The sequence below is a fragment of the Rhamphochromis sp. 'chilingali' genome, assembly GCF_963969265.1.
Source record: "Rhamphochromis sp. 'chilingali' genome assembly, chromosome: 12".
NCBI lineage: Eukaryota > Metazoa > Chordata > Actinopteri > Cichliformes > Cichlidae > Rhamphochromis > Rhamphochromis sp. 'chilingali'.
Genome location: NC_137939.1, coordinates 25923200 through 25949179, shown reverse-complemented (window position 1 = coordinate 25949179; position 25980 = coordinate 25923200). Strand labels below are relative to the sequence as shown.

The 25980-nt window shown below is 41.5% G+C and overlaps 2 protein-coding genes across 4 annotated transcripts in view; both read right to left on the bottom strand.

The window, feature by feature from the left end:
• Positions 1–9458, bottom strand: part of slc2a4rg (SLC2A4 regulator) — a 67445-nt gene extending 57987 nt beyond the window's left edge. For both annotated transcript variants that reach the window (XM_080898113.1, XM_080898114.1), the window contains exons 1-2: positions 9007–9458; positions 6051–6286 (exon numbers count right to left, since the gene is read on the bottom strand). In XM_080898113.1, coding sequence (XP_080754239.1) covers positions 6051–6286; positions 9007–9276 — 506 coding nt within the window. In that variant the 5' untranslated portion in view covers positions 9277–9458. The remainder of the gene's footprint in view (positions 1–6050; positions 6287–9006) is intronic.
• A 3693-nt stretch (positions 9459–13151) lies between these two features.
• Positions 13152–25980, bottom strand: part of LOC308407775 (uncharacterized protein) — a 45169-nt gene continuing 32340 nt past the window's right edge. Inside the window, exons 2-9 of one of the 2 annotated variants that reach the window (XM_080899628.1) lie at positions 22133–22334; positions 20676–20730; positions 20423–20513; positions 19896–20299; positions 19386–19538; positions 18626–18787; positions 17148–17288; positions 13152–14082 (exon numbers count right to left, since the gene is read on the bottom strand). In XM_080899628.1, the coding sequence (XP_080755754.1) occupies positions 13573–14082; positions 17148–17288; positions 18626–18787; positions 19386–19538; positions 19896–20299; positions 20423–20513; positions 20676–20730; positions 22133–22260 (1644 nt within the window). In that variant the 5' untranslated portion in view covers positions 22261–22334 and the 3' untranslated portion in view covers positions 13152–13572. The remainder of the gene's footprint in view (positions 14083–17147; positions 17289–18625; positions 18788–19385; positions 19539–19895; positions 20300–20422; positions 20514–20675; positions 20731–22132; positions 22335–25980) is intronic. The other variant, XM_080899629.1, reaches the window with a different exon arrangement.

The following is a 25980-nucleotide window of genomic DNA, read 5'->3' as shown; positions in this document are numbered from 1 at the left end:
TAGTGTGTGTGAGCAAGCGATAAAGCATTTTTCTGCAGCCTTGCCAGAGCTGCGCAATGAGAGTTTCCTTCCCTCGTGATAAGCATTTCTTTCCCTGTCCTTAAGGCATCTTGCCCGAGGACACTATAAAAACTGACATAGCGAACACGAAAAAGCAATCCAGGCCTTTTAACTGAACATGTATCCAACACATAATATAGAGAGCAGTGTTTTTACAACAGAGCGCTGTTTGCAGAAAACATTCCTGCATGCCTCCTACGCTCCTCCTCACTTATGAAACTGAAATGAAATTTTGCCTCTCTTCTTCACCGCATATCAGGAGATGATTAATGTCTCATTAGAGCTCTGTACACATACACACACAGTGCAGATTCCCCCCATTAGTCTGCGCTTCTTCCAGAGACCTTTATTAGTATTAAAGAAGGAGTGATTCAGAGACAGCCACAAAGGTGCACCCTGAAAACTTTTTACTTTGATAGTAGATCCTCATTCCTCCGTGCCCCTCCAAATCAGTAGACAGTAAAGCTGCATAGTTAGATGATAAGCTGTCTGCTACAATCCTCTGGGGTTATAAATCACCTATGTAGCTCATAACCCAGATCCTGAGGCTGACCTAGCAGACATTCCAGATGCCTGCTTGCGTCCTGATCTGACCCTCCCCGCTTGCATGACTCCATTCATTGAAGATGACCTTTAACCCCTGCCTATCAGTGCAAGAGGTTTAACCTCTTGTACTCTGGAGGGAAGAAAGGAGGCTACAAGCAAGGATGAAAATGTACCTTCTAATTCAGAAGGGATTTTTCAGACATTGATTTTATGAAAAAACAAACATTTTTAACATACAATTACCATTTAAAGTCCTAATTATAAATGAAATCATGTTTGATTGCCATATTTTGAAAAAATAACAACAGTACTATTCACCATTAACCAAATTTAGCAACAGATGCAGCTGAACCAGCACAGCGAGTTTGTTTGGCCCAAAGACAGGGCAGATATCTTTTTTAGCTTTTTAATAGTAGGACTGACTTTTAAGTGTGGTCGTATTTCATTTTTCAGCATAGTGCTGAGAAAGATGTGATTAAAAATTGTCACCCTGTCTGCAAAAGACAGGAAGGAAATCCCTTCACAAGTACTTCCCACTATTTAAAAAGAATCAAAAATGGGAAATATGACAGTTTGCCAGTCTGACTTGTTAGCACATTGCCAGCGATATAAACTGAAGCCATCTTTGTAACCAACACTACATGTTGTCCTGTTGCTGCATGTGTAATGTGTGTTTTTTATGTGTTTTAACAGCACTGCAATAATACTGATAACGGTCGTCACTTTCCTCACTTTAACACTGACATTACGGTAATTTTTTTTAATCTCAAATCTGGAAACCCTAAAGTGTCATTTCAAGGCAACTATGCAACTATATCTCCCTCAATCAGGACGAAATGTCAGCACCCTGAATGTGGGTTAGACACCTCCACACTACAGTGGGGGTGGGTTAGATGTTCCTCTGACCTTCAACAATCACCAGTAATGTCTCCTTTGGGAGAAGTGTATTGGTAATGAGGTGGATGAAGGGGGATTGAGAGGTGATGAACTACATTCTGCCTGCTCGCCAGACCTAAAACCTGCTGGTGATTCTTATACAGACTGAGTCAGAGGCCGGTCAGTAATTATGTTAAAAACAGACCTGTTTTTCCCTCCTGGTGTCTTGTTTATGCTGATTCTATGTTTTCCATTCATGTTACCCTACTGTGGTAACGGTGTACCTGACCAAGGACCGATAAGAGAAAAGCTTTTCATATCGCAACAAAACAGCCCCGCCCCCTTCACTTCTTAGAGCTCTTTTAATGTTCATTCAAACTGGTCTTTGTTCTGTTATCAGGGTACTAGATCTCACACTGATGACTACTGACAGGTTGACGTGGTATACTTAGGATGTGGGTGAAAGGGAGACTTTGCAGAGCGAACATAAAAAAGAGAGTTAAAAGGAGACACACACACTAAGACCGCAGCTGACAAGACAGGTGGGAATGTTTAAAAATGTGCTGCAGTTTGACTATGTTTAGATGACCATAACCATTTGTGCCCAAGTAAACGTGCTGATTCTTCCTCTTCCTTCCTGCAAGATCTTTGTCCAGGCTTGTCTAAGGAATAGTGACCTACTTTGCGGCATTTGCAAAATAACAAGACAAGGTGTAAAAGTATCAAGCCGTATTGAAGAAACAATATGCAACTGACAAAGCAGTTAATATAAAACACACAGAGGACTGAGTGACATCTTTAAAGTAAGTTCTTTTTAAACACAGTTAATCCTGTCCCACACTGACGGTATTACCCAAGTCGGTGGAGAACCAATGAAAATAAATGGCTTTGTTGACATAATCTAACGCAAGGCAAAGAGTGCTACAAATGCACTGGGGGTTACACCCACATAGACAACTACCACTTTCCAACTGTGGCCAACACTAGCAGAAAAAACAGGTACCTTACACTGCAGCGCAGTGCTGTTACTTTGTGAAGGTCAAAGCCAGATTTGTCAAAACCAAATTACTGTGAGTGGGTTTGTGTGGCAATAAGAGTTCCCTTTTAAAGTGCTCTTATAATTTGTGATGAATACCACATACATGCACATCTGGGTAACAGAGAGAGCTGAGATGAGCCAAGAAAATCAAACAAGCATTATGAGCTCTCCTACTAGAATCAGTACAAAATTCATTTTACGTAGAGATATATGTATTAGCTACCAAACAATAAAATATTGATAATTTCATATTACCAATATTATCTTGAGAGCTGGAAGTTCAAGTTTCAATACTTTCTTATGTTTTATAGAGCAAACAACTAATGAATCAATCACAGACCTAGTTTAAATCCAAATATGAATAATGACTAGGTAAACAATTTCATGGAGAGAGAGAGAAAGGAGATTCTATCACCAGCAAAACCAGTTGGAGCAGAGTAGAGACTAGAAGTTACTCCGAAAGGTCAATGGAGCAACAAAGAGGCCTCGCTAATATCACTGCGCAGTTATATAATGTTATGCAACCTCTTTTAGCCACTGCATAGTGTCAACCCAGACTATGTTCTTGTGCCTTGTGGAGATAAAAAGAAACATAAATGTTTCTAAACTGAACAGATCAGTAAAAAAAAAAAAAAAAAAAAAAAAAAAAAAGGAAGAAGAAGAAGAAGAAGAAGAAGAAAAGAAAAAAGAGCCATTTTGTCTTTGTTTAACACTATCACCCTGGTTTTTAACGCACGCTCAGTCTTGCATGTTCCCAGGAGACACTCCCTCACATCATACATGACCAGCAGCACGTGAAATTCATGTGATGATGAGAGAAGGACGGAAAACAGTAAACGTGCGCTGTGCAAACCCCCAGACCCATACAAAAACGATGCCTGCTTACTATTTGTACCGATGAATGTTATTACATTTGCAGAAATTATCATACAGAACCTCTTAAAGAATTGTGACATTTGCATATAAACATATTCAACAAGAAGGTGCTCAGTTTTTATACAGCTAACAGGTATTTCAGCGTGAAAGTGCAGTCTGACAGGCAAACAGTTTTTGGACACGAACAATAACCCCAGCAGTTGTATAAAAAGAAGGAAAATGCTCTTAGGCACCACCTACAGCCTCTCCCAGTCCGCTTTAACTGTTACATAATCACTTTAGTGCAGTAGGCTTGTCTCAGGGTGCACGTTCTGCATGTATGTTTAACGAAGACCAATCACAGAAGGCTCTGGGCAGGAATACTCATGTGTCTCTGTGTGAAAATAGTGTGAAACAACTGGAGGAAAAGCAAACTGCAATGCACATGAAACATCTAATAAAATACACTCACTCGCACACACAGCAAAGGTGCATTTTACTGCCTGACATACAGTGAACACATCACGCTGATATATCCACTAGCCCATCAAGAGAGGGTCAACAAAGATGGCATTGAGCTTAGGTGCAATCAATACATTTAGACATGCGAGTAGTAAAAAAAAAAAACTTTCCGAAATCTAGATAGTGGAGTTATCAGCGAAATGCACTGTCACTATTTCATGCAGTCTCCTTTTCACTTGGTCAAGCGCTTGAGCAATCCTGGCCCTCATAAAGCTTTGGCTCTTTTAAGACGAGTTTCGAAACCATTCTGGATGAAATACCAAACATGCAGTCAGTTAACCAGCACGCCCCCACACCATTCATGCCCAAACCACTGTACAGTTTTAGCCAGATGTCGAAGCATTGGCAAGGAACAGAAGTCCAGAGCTGTGCATGAAAACTGCCTGCAACACTTTTATCACCACATATTAGGGCTGAACGATTATGGAAAATAATCTAATTGCGATTTTTTGCCCCAATATTGCGATTGCGATGCGATATGCGATTATTTTTTAAGGTCTTTGTCTTCTGTATTATTAAACAAAGACAAGCAATACATCATATAGTATGGCCAATACTATATTACATTAATTTTAAACTGTTCTTTCCTGGAAGACAGACCTCTGTTATGATGACATGAGGTGATGCATGAATTGATGACTGACATTTTTATTTAACTTCTTCAATCACAACAGTATATTTGAACATACACAATAGTTTATTTTTAGCTTACAAACATCTGAGCATAAAGTGCTGACAAGGAACCCTGGTGTAAACATTAAAATGAAAGTCAGTGCAATGTGCAGATTGCAGAAATATACATAAAAAAAATCAGTGGCTTTACCACACTCAGTTTTTCGACATCTGTGAACTACTAGACAGTCATTCAATTAAAAAATAATATTAAATAAATAAAACTAATAAATAAAAAATACACACATCTTACTGATCTCTGCAGTCAGTAACATTACACATAAAGTGCAAACATAATAGCAATTGTATAAACACACACACAAACACGCCTTTAAAGTTTAAAGGCGTGAAATTGGACGGTCTAGCCTTCTGATTAGCGTCACCGCTGTCTCGGTGGAGTTTAATAAACTCGGCCGTCTGCTTCTTGCTATCTAAAATATAACCAGACACTGGTGTAAATTCTCGACTGTCTCATACTTCTGTTTAATAAGTTTTCTGTTTGACGTTTAGTCAGCTGTGTGAAAACCAAGGAGGAACCCACCCGGGGGATTAATAAAGTTTTATTTTATCTAATCTAATAACTTTAATCTCAGCCAAACCGATTTACTCACGAACAAACAAAACACTGAAAAAAGCCCAACAATAACATTTTTAGGTTGTCTAAGTGACTTATATATTACGTTTAACCCGAGCAGCGAAACTCCGCGGTGATCTGAAAATGATGTGCCGGGAGTTGTGCCGTTCTCGGCCGCATCAGTAACCCTCGAGCTCCCGGCTAGCTGTCGAGCTGGTGGGTAGCAGACGCCTCTGAAAACGTCGAAGCACTTTTGCAAATATGGGATATCTTGATAAACCGAGCAGATATTTGATGTTTACACAACTACTTTCTCGCCTGAAAATATGTTAAAAGTTTATTTTGTGACCCAGAAAGATTAGTATGAGTAATTTTAAAACTTAGTAGCGGCCGCCATTGCTGGAAACTGGAGTTTGGCTGGGCCGCGCTATGAATTCTGGGATATGGTAGTAATTTGGACAGCCTTCGGCGCGTCGCTGTGACGTAATCGGTCTACAAATGCGGCCTCAGGAGGATGCAGCCCATGAATTTGGACATGTCCAGAGTATAATCGCAGCCTTTGCGGTTAGAAAATTGCACTTGATCATGTCGCGATATTATCGCAAATGCGATATATCGTTCAGCCCTACCACATATTCAGTGCCAAACTAGTAGTGGGATAGGGGCTTAATAGAGATAAGAGCACAAAATCTGGTTTGATTGTTTACAATGTGCTGCATAAATCTATAGCTACAATCTATTCACATATGCCCAAGCTTGTGAATGAATGCAAAGATAAAAGTAGGAAACACATCAGATAACTATATTTCTTGAAGTTCTCTTTCATGCAACAAGGAACACTAGAGAAAAGAAAACCAAAGATTCACCAAGTGTCCATGACTATAGATGACATCAGCCTCTCCATACCTGTTTCTGGGGACAGGGATGTGGGATGATGAGAGGGAATATCTCTCTGTCTGTGGTAGGATCTGCCCTTGCGCTACTCTGAAGTTGTTGGTCGGGTCTGGCTGCTTCCCAGGGTTTCTGATGTCCAAATGCATAAAGCCACCTGGCAACTGCCCGTTTACACCCAGGCAGTGAGTGGGGCTTGCCCTTTTCAGGATCCCCGTGGAACCTGTGTCTTTTTGGTCCAACAGGCCATTCTAGAAAATGCAGCAAGAAAAAATTACAGTGAGTTTATCTCTGTTACAATCAGGCCTCGATTAAAAACATTAAGTCTAGCAATACCATTAAGTTCTTATTTAACTGAGCATAAGATTACTGTTTTTTTCTAATTATATATATATATATATATATATATATATATATATATATATATATATATATATATATATATATATATACACACACACTAGGGCTGCCACAAATGATTATTTTGATAGTCGACTAGTCACCGATTATTTTTGCGATTAGTCGACTAATCAGATCATCATCCATTGGACGTAAAACTACAGCTTATTGCACCAGCAGCATCTGCTCTTATATAACTATCATTAGCTTACAGCTTTAAGTGTTTAAGGCCTGTGCTAACTAAAAATAAAGACAAGATGATAGTTTATTAAATTTTAATGAAATTTGCAGATTGTTTCGGTGAAGTTTAATAAACTCCTTGCTATCTAAAATATAACAGGACACTGGAGTATATTCTGGAGCATCTCACACTTCTGATAATCAGTTGTCTGCTTGACGTTTATTCAGCTGTGTAAAAACTATAACTTTAATCTCAGACAAACTGATTTACTCAGGAACAAATAAAATACTAAAAAAAAAAGCCAAACAATAACATTTTTAATTTATCTAAGTGACTCATATATATTTAACCTGAGTAGCGAAAGACGGTGGTGGGTTTGAAAACGATTTGCGGGGAGTCCGGTGTTCTCAGGGCGCTAGTGAGCCTAGCCCCCGGCTCGCTAACGAGCTAGTGGGTAACAGATGTCTCCGAAAACGTCAGAGCGCTTTTGAAAATATGTGGTGTCCTGATAAACTGAGCAGATATTTGAGGTTTACACAGCTACATTCTCGCCTGAAAATATGTTAAACGTTTATTTTGTGACCCAGAAAGAATAATAAGAGTAACATTAAAACTAACTAGCTGCCGCCATTGTTGGAAACTGAGCTGGGCCGCGCTATGAATTCTAGGACACAGTTGCTTCTTCTTCTTCTTCTTCTTCTTCGGGGTTTAACGGTAGCTGACATCCTTGTACATGCAATGCTGCCATCTTCTGTTTCAGTCCGTTATTACACTCTTAAATCCTGCCACTTATTCCTGCGTCTTTTGTGATCTTACAAAGCTTCAAACGACGCGTCGACTATTAAATCAGTCGTCGACGATTTTGATAATCGACGTAATCGTGACTAGTCGACAAATCGTGGCAGCCCTAATATATACAAGCCAGGGTATGGTGTTTTTTAGTGTAACCGTTTGCCTTAAATAGCATCTTCTTTAATTTTTCCTTCCTCTCACTTAATAAACCCAAGGTTATTGTCCTCTCCACTGGACATGAACGCTGCTGAACCAACCAGAACAGAAGCAATCCTGGGTTAGAATATGGTTATCATTTCTGTTCCTGCCACCTAAATTACAAAACAACACAAATCTAGAAAAGTAGCTGTGTAAATCTGCTAAATACACATAACTGCCAGGTCCAGTGTCCAGTTTTGTGTATTCTGCGATGCAAATGGAAACTCTATTGAATATTACATGATAATATATGAAAATAACTAGCACGTACAGTGTAAAAGTAACTATATGCCTCATTGTGTTATCTATATAACTGATTAACCACTAACTTTATAAAATGTTACAAATATACTTTGGCAGTCCAGAACTGCTTTCCACATGCTTTTTTCAGATTTAAAAAAGTTTTTAAATCTGAGGTGACAGAAATAAGGGCATGGCCACGCACACCAGACCTCTGGGATTGTCCTATAGTGTCTGCCACTGGGATGCAGAGTATCCATTGGGTTTTGTGGGTTGTGGGGTGGGGCTCCTGTGGCTCTGGCTTGTTCTGCTGGGACAATCAGATTGCGATCTTGGGAATTTGGTAGCAGGGTGCACTATCCTGCTAAAGAGAGGCTGCTGCAACCGGGGAGGGCCCATACTGTTACGGGGTGTGCTTGGTCTGCAAAAATGCTCCAGCCGGCAACAAGTGTCAGAGCCGCATTCATATGAATGGCAGGACCCAGTATTTCCCAGCAGTGTTACATTGTGAGGAGATTATTTTGATAAGTTGATGTCGTGGTTTTAATATCGTGAGTAACTGGCATATTTATTATGAGATTTATTTGCTGTCTGCATAAAGGCTCACAAATTAAATACAGGCACACACAATGCAAGTACAAGGCCGACGCAAACAACAACAACAACAACAACATATCACGTGTCTTTACTGTTAAGTCCGTGGCGTATGTGTAGTTATAGTCGGGCCTTCCCATGTCGCCAGGAAGCCCAAACTGTAGCTTCACCCTTAAGTTATGGGGGAGGGGGGTTGGGCTTGTAGTTTGACGTCCCTGCCCCCTTTTCTGTAAACTTTGCAAAGAGTGAGCCGCCATTAAAAGCGGTTACAGTACGATGGAGTTAATAATGATAGGAACGGGCAGGAATTGAAATAACGGGCGCTTAAAAGTTATTTAAAAATAACGACACAGTAGTGACGTATAAGCCTCACAGTCGCAACCGTTAAAACGTAATAACAGCACATGAAAATGGCGTAAAATGTCAAAACTTTGAAGTCACACAGCTTGCAGACACGCTAACATTACGTGGGCGATATTATCTTGAGCGGTAACTCGGGTATATGAAGGGACTTTACCGGCTAATGGAGTCGTGCGCACACGCGTAAAACATCTCAACTGCACTTACTTTTTCCACGTCGTGCAACAGCCGACCACCCAGAGACAGCCCGTTCCCTTTTAGAGGGGTCCTCTCGCTTTTAATCTCCGCCGCCAAGCCGCCGTCCATTACGTTTTTGTACGGCACGGCCCCGTTTGTGTACGCCGACATGGAACCGGTTTTTTCCACCGAAGGGACCCGGGTGTCGCGGAGCACCGAGCGGCCGGTCCGACAGTTAAAGTCCGCACCGCCAGCTCCTGTCCCAACCGACGACTTCTCCACAATATATTTGGACTCCATATTCAGACAAGGCGAGCAGGAGAAAGAAAACCAGCTTTCTAGAAATTTTAGTGCAAATTGCTGGAGTCAGATACATTTATTAGGATTGTCGCAAGTTGATGGGAACTGTCTGTGTCTTTACTTATATCCTAGCCTACATGTAAAGTTTTCTACCACTGCCGCCGCCGCTGCCCCAAAAAGCCGCCCGGTCAGGAGGATAAAAGATTGTTTTGCCTCTTTCCTCCAAACGGCTGCCACGCCCCCTCTGCTCCACTCCTATTGGTGCTCTGCATATATAAACATTACATTCTGGCACGCGTCCACCGCAAAGCTGCAGGTGATTGGCTAGTTTCACTCTGTCAATAACATTTTTTTCGAAGCTAAGTACTGTGGGTGGAAGAGAGAGAGGGGCGTGTTCTCAGTTTACCGGCCGGTGTCTGTCGACGCTGAGCCGGTCTGCGAGGGAGGCGAGGTCGAGAGAGTACAGGAAAAACAGCGTGCAGGCCTCAGCGGCTAACTGCGCATTTATAATTTTGCAATTCAAATAGCACTTTAGCGAGTTGCAAACTATTACACCTGAACTTCTCATTGTAGGCGAGTTATTATAGAAAAAATGCATACACTGCTTTCTCCTTATAAGTGACTTGGCCTGCATTAATGGGGAAATGTATGCTAATTCAAAAGTTAGCATTTTGGAAAACTAACACCGTCCGGACACAGTAGCATGAAACACTGCAACTCACTGCAGTAAATAAGGTCATTTGCAGAAGCAAGGTACAGATTTATGGTGATTAATTCAAATCTGCGTAAGCTTGACTTGCACTGCATTGCACGAGAGGTTTCAGGTCATATTCCTCTATTTTTATATGTCGTCCATGTGTCTGCTTCCTTTTTATAAAATGCCTTTTGAGTGTGGTCGGAAAGAAAAAAAAAAAGATTTCAGCAACCTTTCTTCATTCAGCATAGCTCCTGTTATTGAACGACACAGTACACCTCCCAGCTGTTCCTGCTGTATTGCTTAATTTCTCACACAAAAAAGCATTTTCTTGTAAGCTGCACTTTCAAATGAGAGGCCGCTGCAGAGCAGGAACCAGGTGTAGTTTGAAAGCTGTCACAAAGCAATGAAACTACAGGCAAAACAAACACTTTCTGATGTGCCACTTTATTAGAAAAGTAAAAACTCACTTTAATGTTTTATGAAGGTTAATATAAAACATTACAATCTTCTGCATACAGTATCTGCACTGTCACACTATATTTTAATATATGAATTATTTTGAAACTAAAACCTGTGCTTTAGGAACATACAACATTGGCTACAGCTGTCACAGCAGTATTGGCCCATATTTATATAAGAAGACAATTAAGAAACAGGGTCTGTATCTGCATGGAAAGCATGAAAGATTTTGCATCCACAAAGTACAATGTGTCTGTGACAACCATCTCTTTTTTTTCAACAAATGTATACTGTATGTTACATTGCAACAACATCAGAACAGCAACAGTGTATTTTACACATTTACATCATCATACTGTATTTGTGCAATGAACATCTGTCTCGATGTGTGTATAACAACCAAACATATCCATCAGTGCTTTTTTTTCCTCTCGGGATAAAGGAAATGTGACACATTAGGTGACAGCCAAAGAAAAAGGATTAAGTGCGATAGCGGCTTCCAGCCGGCATTGTTTAAGGGAAGCTTCAGCGGAGCTTGTTAAGCGTCTCAGCTGTTGGCCATTTCTCACATTAGATAATAGTTGAGCCGAGGGTGCATTGTTGATATCGGACTGGGGTTGGCGTGACCCACAGCCTCTGCCCTCTTCCTCAACTTCCATTTCGCTCCCAGTCCCTCAGAATAGCACATCAAACACCTCACCTGCACAGCGAGGGAGGAAGGTGAAGCTAAGGAAAAAGAGGTCTGTATTATAGAATGAACACAGCTGGAAAAGGGAGCATTATGCAAGAGCTGACCAAATGTAAGCAAAATGTGCTTCCTCCCCTAAACTGGAGAAGCACATGGTTGAATGTTGCTCTCTGTGCACACACTAGAGGAGAAAGAGGAGGAGTGTCCTGTGGGTCTGTGTCCATTTGCAGTGAGCCTCATCCAGCTTTATACTGCGTGTGCACCCTCACCCCCCACCCCCTCAACATGACACTTTCTTGCTCCCCCAGAGCAGAGAATAAACACAGCTCTACCCTAAACTCCCAGCGGCTCCTCCCTGTTAGCTCTCTTGCTCTGCTCCTCCAAGTTGTTGCTTTGGAAAAACTGCTTTGAGTCACATGGCAAAAAAGAAAAACAAAAGTACAACAGAAAAGATTAATAAACAAGATCAGTTATGTACCACAATATTTTTCATCTCGATATATTAAAGCATGCACTTTTTTTTGACCAAGCAGGAAATATTGCACCAACAACATAAACATACTGTTTTTATGGCAGTGGTATGAGCTATTCAACCAATAGAATTGTCAGTAGGTAAGAAAAAATAAACAGTGCATTAAAATACAGAGTGCATTTGTTTTTACATACTTTCTGACATTATTAATTTAATTTACTAACCTTACTAAACCTGTCTTCTCTCTGCATTTGGTCTCACAGTGAGATCAAATACATCTTATTACTCTCAGCCAGCGAGCAAGTTTGTATCCCTCTTCACTTCATATCTTTATGCCCATTTATTAAGCCTCAAATATTTTGTTTTTTTCCCCTCTGTTCCTTTTTTTTCTTCAATGTTTCCCCACAGCTACATGGGAAAGACATTGTTTATAATGGAAGCAAACTCAGGACAGAGGCTGGAGACATGGGTGGGGAGAGGGGCAAACTTCCAAAAGACACTCGCTGGTCATTTTTATGCCCAGCTCTTTATTTTCCTTGGAATCCAAGACTTCTGTTGCTATTTCAACCACAAGACTTAAATCTGGTAAGCTACCGGGAGCTCTGGGTTTAACTTAAGTCCAGAAAACGAATCAGAGCTGTGCTTTTTACGGCACAATAATGCACAAATAAGCCCAGCAGTCCTGCAGCTGTCCAGCGCTAAATTACAATGGTCATAAAATCAGATGTTTACAGTGCCCAAAAGATATGACATTAACTGCGCATGATGAAGCATCCTGTATTATTTTGGACACTCTTTCACTTCCTTTTTTTTTTGAAAATATTTTTCTCTCTGTATTCACAATAATACTGTAAAAGTCTTGCATTGTGAAATCTATCATCCATATCACAAGCCATTCAATACCCCTGACCTGATCACTTTTCCCTGCATCACTGCCAAATATGTGTGCATGTGTGTGTGTGTGTGTGTGTTGGGGTGTGTCAACATGCCTCTAGCTACAGATGTCAAATTTAGGTGGATTTTTAGCTAATCTCTTCATTCAAGTGGAGGTTACACTATCGAGCCAAACATATGCGTCGTGATTATTAAGTGGGCTATTACCAAAAACTGCTAAAAAGCTTGGGTTGGATCATTTCTGAGGACAACATCCTTCACATTTAAACAGGTCTACAAATCATAAGCCAGTATTTGGACACAACACCTCAATCGCGTCTTCCAGGCAACAGGTCGGCGCACAATGAAAACCTGTTTCGAGTGTTTATTTTAGGGAGAGATAGCACCGCAAATCTCTGTGACATCCATGTGCTTAAGAGGAGGCGTGTACATGTGTGTTTGTGTGTGTATACTGTGGACAATACGTTACAGTGTGCCTCACATTCCTTGTACAATATAGCCAGTTTCACTGCTACTGTTTTTAGTTGCACAATGCATGCACATTTCTTTATATTATATTTTATCATACTCAGGACAGAGTATAATATATATATATATATATATATATATATATATATATATATATATATATATATATATATATATATATATATATATATATATATATATATATATAGTGTGTTCTTCTGAGGTTGTGAGTTACACCACATATGCTTTAAAGAGTTTTCATATAAAAATAAAGATATTATGGAAAATGTTGCACAAACAGGTGACTATGGTGAGTGACACAGCAGATTGAAGATCTCTATCCCAGTTTTATTTGTTTGTTTGTTTGTTTTTTCAAATGATTTTAGTCCATATTTGGGCTGGACTAGGCTTAGGCTGGTTCTTAAGTACAGACCAATCAAAGGAAGTCTGAACCTGGATAAAGACCCTGTTTGTACCTGATTTCAACACAAAATGGATCCTCATGTTGTTTTACTATAGAGGGCCTTGTGTCTATGTACAGCAACCTGTTGTTCTGTAAACAGGAAAATCTCCAGACTCTATACCAGTGGGTTCTGGGCCCTTTTGCCTGTCAGTCAGCTACAGGCCTGTGACATACATCTCCATGCCATCATTGAAAGTAAAGATGGTGGTAGTGCTGTTGCCCCCTTGTTTCACATCACTGATGGTCTCATAGAAGTTTTCCCCACCAGGCAGGCCTCTAGTAGGAAGGGTGCTTGGTCCTGAGGCCTGAGGTGCTGCTGGTGTTGCCTGCTGCTGCTGCTGCTGCTGCTTCTTTCTCTTCAGAGTGGCACTACCCCCAGCTGTGCTGTTATTGGTTCCCCCTTGCTCACGTTTCCGGTGTGGGTCGATAGTCGCGTATGCAGGGTCTGACTCAGCCACTGGGGAAGACCAGGACCTGTCTCCTACAGGCTCGTAGCAGGGTTCCTCCTGCGAACGTGCTTGGCTCTGGACTCCCCTACCTCGGCCCCGAGAACCCATGTTTCCTCTATCTCCACCAAAGGATCGTGGGAGGGTCTTGGCTCCATTGTGTTCCATAGGAGGTTTCTTTTTCTGGGTTTTACATACGATAGAGTAGGTGTCTGCAATCTGAGAACACACACAGTAGGAGAAGGAAGATGTTGTTAGTTAATAACGCTGCACTACAACTCTATCCTGTAGTCCACTGATGACAGCTCCTTAAATAGAAGCTATGTGTTGGTGAAAGTCCGTAACCACACTTGCACTGGCATTTAAATAGTCACCTCTTTCCCAGTTCCTGAGTTATCTATATGTAGCTCCAATATTTTTGTAATTACCCGTTTTTGTCCACTTCTGTATGCATTCCAGATATAAAGGTATAATTTGTGAATAAGTCGTTTTGTATATACTACAGGCTCAGACAAATAATAATTGTCCGAGCCTGGACTGTGTACGTATGCAACAGTTTGTGTATGTGTTGACAGAGCTCTGTGCTGTGACCTGACCTATTTTTTTTTTTTTTTTTTACAGGGCAGGATAAGAAAGAGTAAACTATGTTATCAGTCCATTAAGTTCTAGGCCGAGAGGCAGCATTAACTGTGCAGTGGACGAACCTGTTAAAGTTTCACCACGACTGCTTTGGCAACAGAAGTATAGTGTGAAAGAGCTGGATCACAGCCAACTTGCAAAAAAAAAATGTAAAAAAAATAAAAAAGCTTTGTGCTCATTAATGGACTTTGTTCTCGTCTTATTTGCTTATGTGCATTTTTTTTTTTCGTGCTCTGCATGTGCGTGCAGCATGACTGCATATGCAGTATGAGTGAGCTCATACTGCATATGCAGATGTCCGAATGAGAAAATCGGACATCTAGAATTTGCCACTTAAGGCCATGTGTGAGGTCTTATGCAATTTTGACACAGAAATACCAGAGGTCACGACACTGGTTTATCAGAATTCCCCACAATAGAAGCATAAGAGCAGAGGATTGTGGGACATGGTCTTGTTTACCTTCCGTGTTCACACCCAGGCCAGCAGCTCTGATCTACTGGCCCTGAGAAACACTGGCTATGCAAACTCTTGTGTCCACCCCCACACACAAACACACACACAAAGACATGTACACGCTTACACGCGGAGCAAGATTAGTCTTGTTTTTGTGCACTCCCAAACAACTGAAACCTGAGAACACAGAGACAGTGCTCTTTGTGCGTGTGCTCACCTTGCATTTATATGTCTTACATATTTACCGTCCCTTTGAAATACACTTTAAGTGTAAATCACTTTCACTGTCTGTAAATCTTTCTCTCTCTCCTCTGTTTGTTGGTTCTATCTCTGAGAGATTTCAAGCGATGCACACGCCCTCCCCCCACAAATCTCTCTTTTGTGACCTTTTTGGATAAACAAAGACCCTAGCGTATGGTGTAAGTGTGTGCAGCCAATGTGGTGTGTGTGTGTGTGTGCCTGTGTGTGTGTATGTGCAAGCGTATGCACACGTGTGCACACAGAATTTGCAGCTCTGCTGCAGAGGAAGGAAGTCACAAGATGATGGGGATTTCAAAACTGGGCTTCGTATCTGCAGCTGTTGAGGAAGCCTGCACATTGTATGTTTTCTTTTCTCCTTCCTCACCCAGTACTCCTTTTTGTTATGTTTCTGGCATTGCTTGAACACTCTGCTTAGACCGAGGCTTCGCTAAGTCACAAATTTATTTTCTGCATTTGCTGATTTGCAGTGGAAACAGCCATATGCATGATGCATCTGTGTGTGATCAACTTTATGAATAGCAGATATGGCGCAAGTTTCCAAACAGTCTTCTAGCAGTTGATATTCATCTGGTAAGACATGTTTCATGCAATGCGATTGGTTGGGGAAGGCAGCGCCTCCTAATAGCCACAAATGGAGTGGAGCAGAAGAAGAGAGCGCCAGAAAAGAGGAGGAGATTTAGTCGGGAGTGGAAATCCAACACCTTTCGACGATTGTAACTGACAAACTCTAGAGGATACAAAGTATATCGGCATGTTAGGGCAACTGAAAACAGAAAAACAGCCGCTAAAAAGAGAGAAAAGTCTGTAAAAGACAAAAAAAAGAAAAAGAGATAGCAGGATGCATTCAAGGCCAGCTGCTCTGTGTATCAGTCTGATTTGCAAAAAGAGGAGTTAAAGTGAAGCCAAACAGTTGAGACGTAACCTCTTCGTCTCCACATACAGCATTCAACAGCATTGTGTGGCTCAACACAGGCGTAGACAAGAAACTTAGCAGTAGCTTTAAACTTGTCAGGACTGCTGCTCTACTGTTCTGAACATGCCTACAGATAGACAATATGGATACAACCATACTTTATTTTAGTTCATCCTTTTTTCCTCATCCTTAATGCAAGAAAGTTTTATTTTGTTGTCAAAATTAAGAAACTATTACTGCACAGAAACTATCCCTGGCCTGTTGAAGATGATAGAAAAGATTGGTGAATGGAATGGAAAAAGAGAAGTTGTGTTAAACACAGACTAATTATAGACAGGGGTCTGTCCATCTAGCTGGACTGACTCCCCCAGCCCCTCGGGCATAACAGAATTTCCTACACAACTTGCAATTCTCTCACTTCATTCTGTATCCAGCAGAGAGAAAAGATGAGACAGGGGACCGAGAGTGGAAAAGTGGGGGTGGCGTTGCTCTGCAGAAACGCATGCGGTGGAGTATCTGACATGACTGGCAAAGCGCAGGTTTCCTCCTTCCCCCACCAGACATATGCTGACATATATATACATCCCAGTCGAGGTCATGGTCTTGGATTGATGAAGCGAAAAAAACCCAACCAAAATCTAGCATATAACAAGCATCTCCATGAATGTGAAGAGATTATTAATTATTTCAGGGCAAGCAATACTCATGTCTGATCTGTCTGCTCATACTTTCAAGGCAGATAGATGAGTGGGGGGAGGGGCTGGAGATTAGGGTCAGGGTTCACGCAAGCAGGGTGTTGGATCCATGTCACGCAACCTTTGCCTGTAAGCAGAAACCTTGTATGACAGGCAGGTCACAGGGCAGCAGTACTATGACGGCATGCCATATGAGATGGGCGCCCCCTTCGGTAAACACAGCAGTAATCAGAAACCTGTCTATCTATCCATCTTCTTGTAGCCCTTACTTTTTAGTAGTCCCTCCCTCAGCTCCCACCACATACACAGACACACATACTACCTCCTTTGCAGTTGGAGGCGATGGGTGTCCCTGTTCATTCTCCCCAGGTGGGTGATGTGGAGGTGGGTGCAAGGTGATGATGTCGTTGTCCTCTGGAGGCTTCCAGATGTACTGTTCCCCATTGCCCATGAACACTGCTTCCTGTTAGGAAAATCAAAGTAAGAGCTCAGGCAAATATTGCATTTACAATCTTTAAGCGCTGCAAAAAGTACATATCACAACATGTAACAAATAGCAGGCTTTTGAAAAACAATTCTATTTCAAAATAAGCTGTATAGTTATTTTTGAAAAATGCTTTAGAGGTGTAAACTAGTGCCAAGCAATGGATTCTATCTGGAGTGAGTTAATCAGTTTCTCCTTGTTGTGTGGCCAACTCTTCCACAAGCTTTTATGCAAATCCCTTCAGTCAAAGACATCCTGCTGACAGACAGGCAGACCCACTGACACACAGACAATGCCTCCGAAAACACAACCTCCATTTAACTCTGCCTGTAAGAGTTAAATGGAGGAGGAGGCAATTTTAGCAAGAGTTTAGGGAAAACAGCTAAGAAAAATCTCTGTTTTACAAAATTACAGGACCTTCTTAAACTTCAATTCCTACAACTGAATTCACAGTTGCATAGATTCGATCAAATTATGTGAACAATGCCATTCTATTTGTTTCCATGCTAAGAAACAGAAGACGCGTGGGAGACTAACACTAAAATGGACGCAGTAACTACTGGTGATGAAAAACCAATTAGAAATCATGTAGTGGTGTGTACACATGTGATCAAGGATGATTAAACTTTTATATGTTCCTCCTGTTCCTCAGTCAGAGTGAGTAATAGAGGCCTGGGCAGAGTAAATGGCTTCAATATGTGAACAATATTTATTCCCACTCTGGCTGCTGGCTACCTGTTAGCCGTTTCTAGACAGACTTGCTGATAGATTCAACAGGACATATATATATATTAAATATATATACATACACACACACATACACACAAAGCTGGGCAGCCTGCCAAACTCTTACACAATCTATCTTTCCACCCTTTACTCAATATTACTGCGCTGCACAGCAAAGTGCAAAGGAGGGAAAGAGTCACACATGCACATGCATTTTTTAAACACCCTTAAATAAATCTCCTTAAAAACACAGTAATAGCCATCCCCATGCTCATAGGTGTTTATGAATACATCCCAACTGGCACATGCAACAATTTTAATAAAACAAATACAATTAAGATAGGATACAAAACAATAAAAACAGAACTTATTGAGGTCAGTGATGTGGTGAACGTGACCACTTCTGCTGTTGTTTCAAATTTTTTTAGCAATCCAAGAATACTAATCTTCAATCTGATTTTAGAAAGCTGTTTGTTTGTGGACAGTGCCCCCTGGTGGTAATCAGACAGCCTTACAGTTTGGAAAAGTGGGTGGATAGTTGGGCGTTATGATGGGTCGCATAGAGCATTCTGATTCAATAATTTCTCTACCTTTGGGAAGGAGTGAAGGTGAAATGGCTCCAGTTGTTTCCGTGGAAACTCTTGACTGCGATGTAGTGGAGGAGGACCAGCAGAGGGTGAATCACTCACGCTCGATTGGCTGTCTGACTGGCTGTCGGCGCCGTTGTTTTCCTTCCTGTTTATCTTGTCAGCCTTGAGGTTTTGAATCATCATTGAAAACATTATATGCAGTTTTAATAAAAGTTTTTAATATAATAGACGATTTTAAAAAGCAGTGTAAAAGATTGAAAGCGAACGTCTTTATTCAATGAATTACACCAATTTTTAGTTAGTGTGTTTTCTTACTTGCACAACCTCCACTACTTAACATTACTACGGTGCGATACTTTAACCACCACTGATCATATCACTAACAATCTGCTACCCTTTTTCCTGACTGATTAGTGTCACGCAAACACATACTTCTGTAGAGACAACATCATGTGACATGACAAAAACATCACCTATCATCTAGTACCCACCGTAAATACATAAAAAAAAAAGTTTCCATTAGTCACAGTAGGTAACAAGATACATGAATGTACAGCTGAATCTGTGTCCTTTTATTACCTCAGGTTGGGCTTGCTGGAAGTTTTAAAGTGAATGCAGGTAAATGATTAAAGATTTACTCCTTATACTAAACTGACTTAGAATAGTTCCCTACTCATAGCTTTAATGAGGGAAACGCCACCTCTTTAATTTTAAAAGATACCAGCTTAAAACACTGATAAAAACAAATCAATGTAATTACCTTTCTAAACTTTCGTATAGATGCATACTCGGCTAAAGATGGATCTTGAACAGCCAGGGAATTCACAGAAGAGAGAGGTGACCTACTGACCCCACTTGCTCCATTACCTCGTCCCGTCATTGGTCCATTAATAGTGTCATTCCCTCTGCCACCCTGGGAGTAAAAAATATAAAATGGGAACAGAGAAAACATGTAAGCATTGCCTAAAATTATTAGCGTCAACCATCCAAAAACACACACAGACACACAAAAATTACATGCAAAGCACCCTAAGCTAATGTTGCATGAACAAGGCAATGATGCAAGCCATCTATATGCAAACAAACAGCGATTTTAGTTGTAATACTGGTTCTTGTGCGGCACATTTTATTTCACGTGACTAATAGCTGCTGTTAAACTGCTTAGTGCATGTACCTCCCCAGATGTTTTTCGGAGAAATGTACATGAATGCATGATTGCTCGTGAGCAAGTTGCTTTATATTTACAGCTATTTAAAATGCATGTACGTACGTTTGCGTGCCCGTTTCCACTCCGAGCTCCGCTGGCATGAGTAGAGGGGCTTTGAGGAGCCCTGGCTATAGCTGGAGCGTTGGCTGATGTGGTTGGTGGGGCAGAGGGTACTTTTGGGCCTTCCCGGACACCTACGCTTTCATATAGGCCATCATCCAGGTAGTGGGTAGGGGTGGGGTTATTGCGTAGGCCCACCTCAGTGTAGGTGTGATCTCTTGCTTCGCCTCCTCCTCCTCCGCCTCCCCCTTCCCCTCCCGTTTCCCCTTCTCCCCCCTGGCCAGATCTCTGTGGACTGGTGGGGATCTGGGGGAGCTGTCGGCCGTGGGAGGGCCTCAGATCCGTCTGGGAGCGGCGACTGTGGAGAAGCAGGAGGTCCATACTAGCTGGACGGCTCTTACTAACAGCTGCGCAAAAGAGAAAGATGAGGGAGAAGCGTAAGGAGATGGTTGTGTCATGGCTGAAACAGTGTAACGGCTTATTGTAGTATATCATTTATTGTCACTTAAGAGCTGTTAGCCACCACTTACAGTTTCCATTGCAGGGAAAGCGATTGATCTCATGGAGCCTGGTGTCAGATTTACTCATGGAGTTGAGTTTTGGGTGGCGAAGGGTACCCTGCTGTCGTGCACACATGGACTTGTTAATACAGACGTAAAACATGCAAACGTATGCATGTGCATCTGTACTTAGCTTGGAGGAAAAAGAGCAGTGGCAGATAGAGAAGTGGAGAGAGGAAACGAAGAAGGGAGGAAAAGATAGAATAATGAAAAGATGTCTCACCATATTTACAGATGTCCCTTTCTCCCCGGCCGGAGGGTGCTTGCTTTTGCTTTTCCTGACACAAAATCAAAGTGAAGAAGGTCAACAGAAGCCAGTGGACAGAAAGAGAATATACACACACTCAGAGCAGATAGATACTATCAGCATCCAACTCTGGTTAGGGCATAAAAGTCCTCGGTTGATAACAAGAGCCCAGTAAAACATTGAACGAGCGTGACTCAGGCTTTTTTGCCAAAGTGGAGAATGACCTTCACTGCAATTTGTTTTTCAAGATAAGAGCAGGCAAGCTCACAATTATTAATATGTTGTTTGCTTTGTGCCGATTCTCTTTGCAATTTCACGTTACTTTCCTCTAGCATTAACCTCGTGAAGCAAATGTATGGAGTGCACTGTGGATCCCCGGAGGCTGTATCTATAGGAAACAGTTGATATGGCTGAGAGTGTGACGAGAAGACAAGAGCTCCTAGGTGCAGGTGCAAATGTGACAACAGTTCTACCCCCATCTCTGAGATCTGAGCTCTTACTGCTGTGCTGCAAAACAGAGCGCTGCAAACAGGTGCAGAAACCATACACTGCACCTTCTTATTATGCAAGTCGCTTAAAATAAATCTGAATATAAAAGGTGCCACGGGAAGTTGTGGCAGATCCATGTCACTGGAGCTAGATATTATCTCCTCTAGTAAGCTGGAAATCTTTTGTTCAAACATATGGCCATCATTGCCCAAGGAAACCACGAGAAGAGAGCTCCCCTTGGAGCTTTTCATAATAACATGGCACAGCAGAAGGGTTTAAGGTAAAAATGACGTGAAGGCATAAAGTCAGATCCACTGCAATCTTTGGAATTTAAAAGAACCTTACATCTTAAAAATCAGAAGCTTACATCTTCTTTACAATTTAACACTACTGCAGTTATGTTTTCATAAAACAAACGAGGTTCTCTCCACATGCTTGTCTTTGTATACCATAGCAACAAAACTGCAGTGCCTCTGATTGGTCTCTGAGGGCTCGGCAAAAAAGTCATAGGCTGTTCCATTGCTCCTGCCTGGCTCAGAGTCTAATCCTTTGTAAACCGTGGGGTGTCCCATTGCTTTTGCCTGCTGAGTAGTTTGCTGGAGAGGGATGACGTGATCCTGCTCTGACTCTGGCCTGTCTCGTCAGTGTCCTGTAAACATCATTTCATCTGATCCGACACTCGCAGCCATTAACATTCATTAGCGCCACTCTGCTCAAAGCAGGGGATAAATGAGATGGAGAGGAAGGATGTAGAAGTGAAAAGAAAGGAAGGAGGAGAAGAGTTCAGAAGAAGCGGAGACACATAAAAGAAAGAGGGGATAGTGAGAGTAATTTGGGAAGGCACTAAAGCAAGAAGCTGCAAAGATCATAAAACTGGCCGTTCATCATTTTATTCCACGGCCTACTTATACCACATTTCAATGTCACGTGACCACAAATCATACCTTTGGCAGCCGACGCAGACAAGGACGATCAGGATGGTGACCACGAAAGCAGACGCTGCTGCAATGGCTCCCAGTAGAAGCAGGTTTTGGTAGGTAAGGTTGTCTTGAGAGCCCCCTTGTCTTTCCATGACACCCACTCCGTTTTGCTCACTTCCTTACTCAAGCTTAAACTCTTCCGCTCACACCGTCTGCTAAGGAAAACCTGCAAAGATAGAGGAGAAGGATAAAGCACGCGATACAACATATGAGTGACATGAGAGATAAGAAAGCAAAATGCTGCCTAGAACAAGGTGAAAAAATGTGCGTGTGTGTTTGTGTGTGTGCTCCTGGTTTGCCTCTGGCTCTTTGTCACTGTCTCATTCTGACATATCAGTTTCTATTTTTGACTCAGTCGAATAATGCACAGAAAATAGAACACCTTACAAAGCAGCGGCTACGAGCACGCCAAAATTTGTTTCATCACATTCTTTCTTTTTGCTGTTAAAAAAAGATCAAATGATACCGTAACATTCATTTGACTAACCAGAGAGATTCTTGCAGTTAGTTTAACAGGAAAAACCAACTGAGCTCCCAAGAGTGTGGCCTCACTGACGGAAGGACCAGGCTCGCTGCTGCTACACTCCATTTGCCTGCAGAATTCTTTTTCTCATATCACAAGTGGCTCAAACACTGACGAGCAAAATGTTTCAGTTTTAATAATGAAGTGTACGACATACAAGGTAGGATTTTCACTTCAGGTCTTTTTATATAATTTACTTCACAAACACACTCAATTTGATTTACATAAGCCTTAAATGAGATTCGTTTTCCAAAATGTGCTGCCTACTATCAGGTTAAAATGTGTTAATATCAGCATATTATTAAGTATAGTACATCAACAAGGTTGCAGTAATGACCAATTTTTATAATAAATTGAGTATTTTACAAACTAGGCTGAATTTATTTTATACCTGTGCATTTGTGGGAGTATGGTACTTCTATTTGAAAGTGGTATGGAGTACAGTATGTAGTAAAGGAAAAGTTAATTCTTCCTCCAATTGCATTTCTGTGAATGTATTTTTATAGATGGACTGCATTCATAAACTTTACTGAACAGTACAGAGAGAGGTGTCGGGGAGACACAAACATCACGGTGAGATGAGTCAGATATTTCAGTGCTTTTACCCTGTCTGTTTCCTAGTGCGGTATATTTAGGTTCAGCCAAAGTGACAATCGAGGAAAATGATCAGTGAAATTGCAGCAAGCTGATATAACCTACTTTCTGTATGCTCTATTAAGGATACTGATACGCTAACTATTTAATTACGCTAATGATCTTTAGCTTTTAGTGCACTAAGCTGCAGTATTGGTTTTATTCCAAGCAGAATATTTTAGTGTTTTGCCCAGTTAAGTTATTTTTAATATAAATGAACCTTACATTTCAGTTACTACAGGACAGCCTAGCTTTCAAAAAGAGACTCACACTTTTGACGAATGTCTTACTTAATGAAAAATGCTAGATGCTTTTTAATGATATTTAGTGCCAACACTAACTTTACCAGTACTATATGATCAGTACAGTTAACATACACATACCAGTATAATGTTTTTATGTTGATATTATTATTATTGCTTTTTGCATTTTTTTTTTTTTTACTAGAGGCTGACTATTAGTAGCTCTTTGCCAATATACTGGTACTGCAAAGAAGACAAAATGAGACAAACACATTTCAACCATGTTATGAGTGTTGTGGTTGCATAGTGTGTCCACAAAGGCAACAGCCAACTGATCCGAGCAGAGCTAGATGGACCAAAGTAAGATTATTTCTATACTACATACACATATACACACATACACACATACATACATCAGCCAATATATGAGATCCAAGTCCAAATATCTGCACTGGTATCAGTTTCAAAACTCGTATATCGATTGGGCTTTATTTTTAAGTATATTGTGTCTTCACTTGAACAGAGTATTTATACCTTGTGTTAATTTACGTCTTTCAGCTTTAACGGGCCACATTGTTGCAAGCTAACCCTAGACGTCAGCTATGGTTATCTAGTTAGTCTGCAGTGTTAAGTTATCAGTGTCAATATTTAACACGAACTAATGTCTACTCATATCTTAAGTTCGTTAAGTGAACATCTAAGCTTAATTTTGCAAAAGGCTGCTTCATCTATCTCTAAAACCTGAACTGAATATAGTCCAAATATACTCGGAATTACTAACTTATCAGCCCAAGTTATTAGGAATAAGGCACACGAACACACTATATGCTTTGCATTCTTCTAGAAACACAGACAATGGCATCCATGCGGTTAAGGATTGCATCCAAGTGACAAAGCGTACAGTGCACAGAAAGAGGTCATGGCAGGCTGTATACAGCTGTACATAATGTGTGTGAGAGAGTGATTCTGGAACATACCACCACAGGATCTGGCTCTGGCTTCCTGTTTCTTGGAGATAAAACTACATCTTCTCCATGTCCTCTTTTTTCTCATCTGTCTCTCTCTCTCTCTCTAGATCTGCTTTCCTCTCTCTCTTTCTCTATCTGTCTGTCTGCATAACCCTGCAGATATGTGAGGCGATGCACAGCGAATGAATTAGCAGAGCAGAGGCCTCAGACAGCCCTTTATGGAATAGACAGACAGGCAGGCAGAGTACATCACAGTGGAGAGGGGGGGGGGGGGGGGGGAATGAGGCAGAAAATGAATGAAGGCAAATGGTAAGAGAGAGGTGGTCAGACACGGGAGCAAATGAGTGGAGATGAAAGGGGAGAATGGTGGAAGATATGCAAGAAAATGGGGGGAAGACTGGGAAAGAGGGGAGCGCACTTCAAACGCGAAGGAGGAACGAGGAGGGAAGGGTGCAATAAACAGTGGGGGAGGGAAGAGAGAAAAGAGAGTGATGAGACTAGGAGGATGAGGACAGCAGAGAAATGCCGTGGAAGCCTTAGAGAATGTGCGATCTACGCGGGAGTATGGAGGGGGGCGCAGAGAGGGAGAAAAAGGAGTCGATGAGAAGGAGGTCATCAGCGGTCTGTTTCTGCCTGCATTTTGTCAGCCCCCTTCTGAAATATTCAGAGGAGAAACACATACGACGGGTGTGTTTCTGAACTGCCAGCGAACACAATGCAAGACGGGAGCACATGTCTAGCAGCATACTTAACAGTACGCGAAGCTCACAAGTGGTGAACAAGCCTCAGAAGGAGGAGGAGAGGCAGTTCCTGCACGACGCGCAACGCCCCTGCAGCATGCTCAACAGTGACACACAGTTAGGGTGCAAGAATGTTTATTCCAGCATCTGTCTTCATTTCAGAAGATTACGTGTAAAATGATGACAGTGATAATAACAGCATATTGAGAAAGATGACAATGGTGGTGATAGCCCTATTGAGGCCCGCTGCTGGTGATTATAATATAGATGTCAGCAATGATGATGAAAGGTGCAGTAGCTAATACTGATGGTAATGGTACTGATGATAATGAGTAAAGAGGTCAAAGGGATTGTTACAAAGACACACTGAGGTGCGGATGCAAGCAGCAGAGAGCAGCAAGCAGCAGAGAGCAGCAAGCAGGATGCAGCGGTGCAGCACAACCACAGGGTGGAAGGTTTCCTCTGTGTGTCTCTGAGACTCACATACACACACAAACACACACACAGAGAACATAAAACAATTTCTGTGTTACAAATGCCAGTATTTGGATTGCACAATCACTTTGCAAATAAAAAGTCAAATCGTCACACTATTTAACCCTCTAACGTGCAAATGGGGTCTGGCAAGCTTGTGCAGCCTTGTGATTTTGCAATCTCTGCTTAACTAAAGCTAATTATAGATTCCACTTTTAGTTGCTTAAAATAG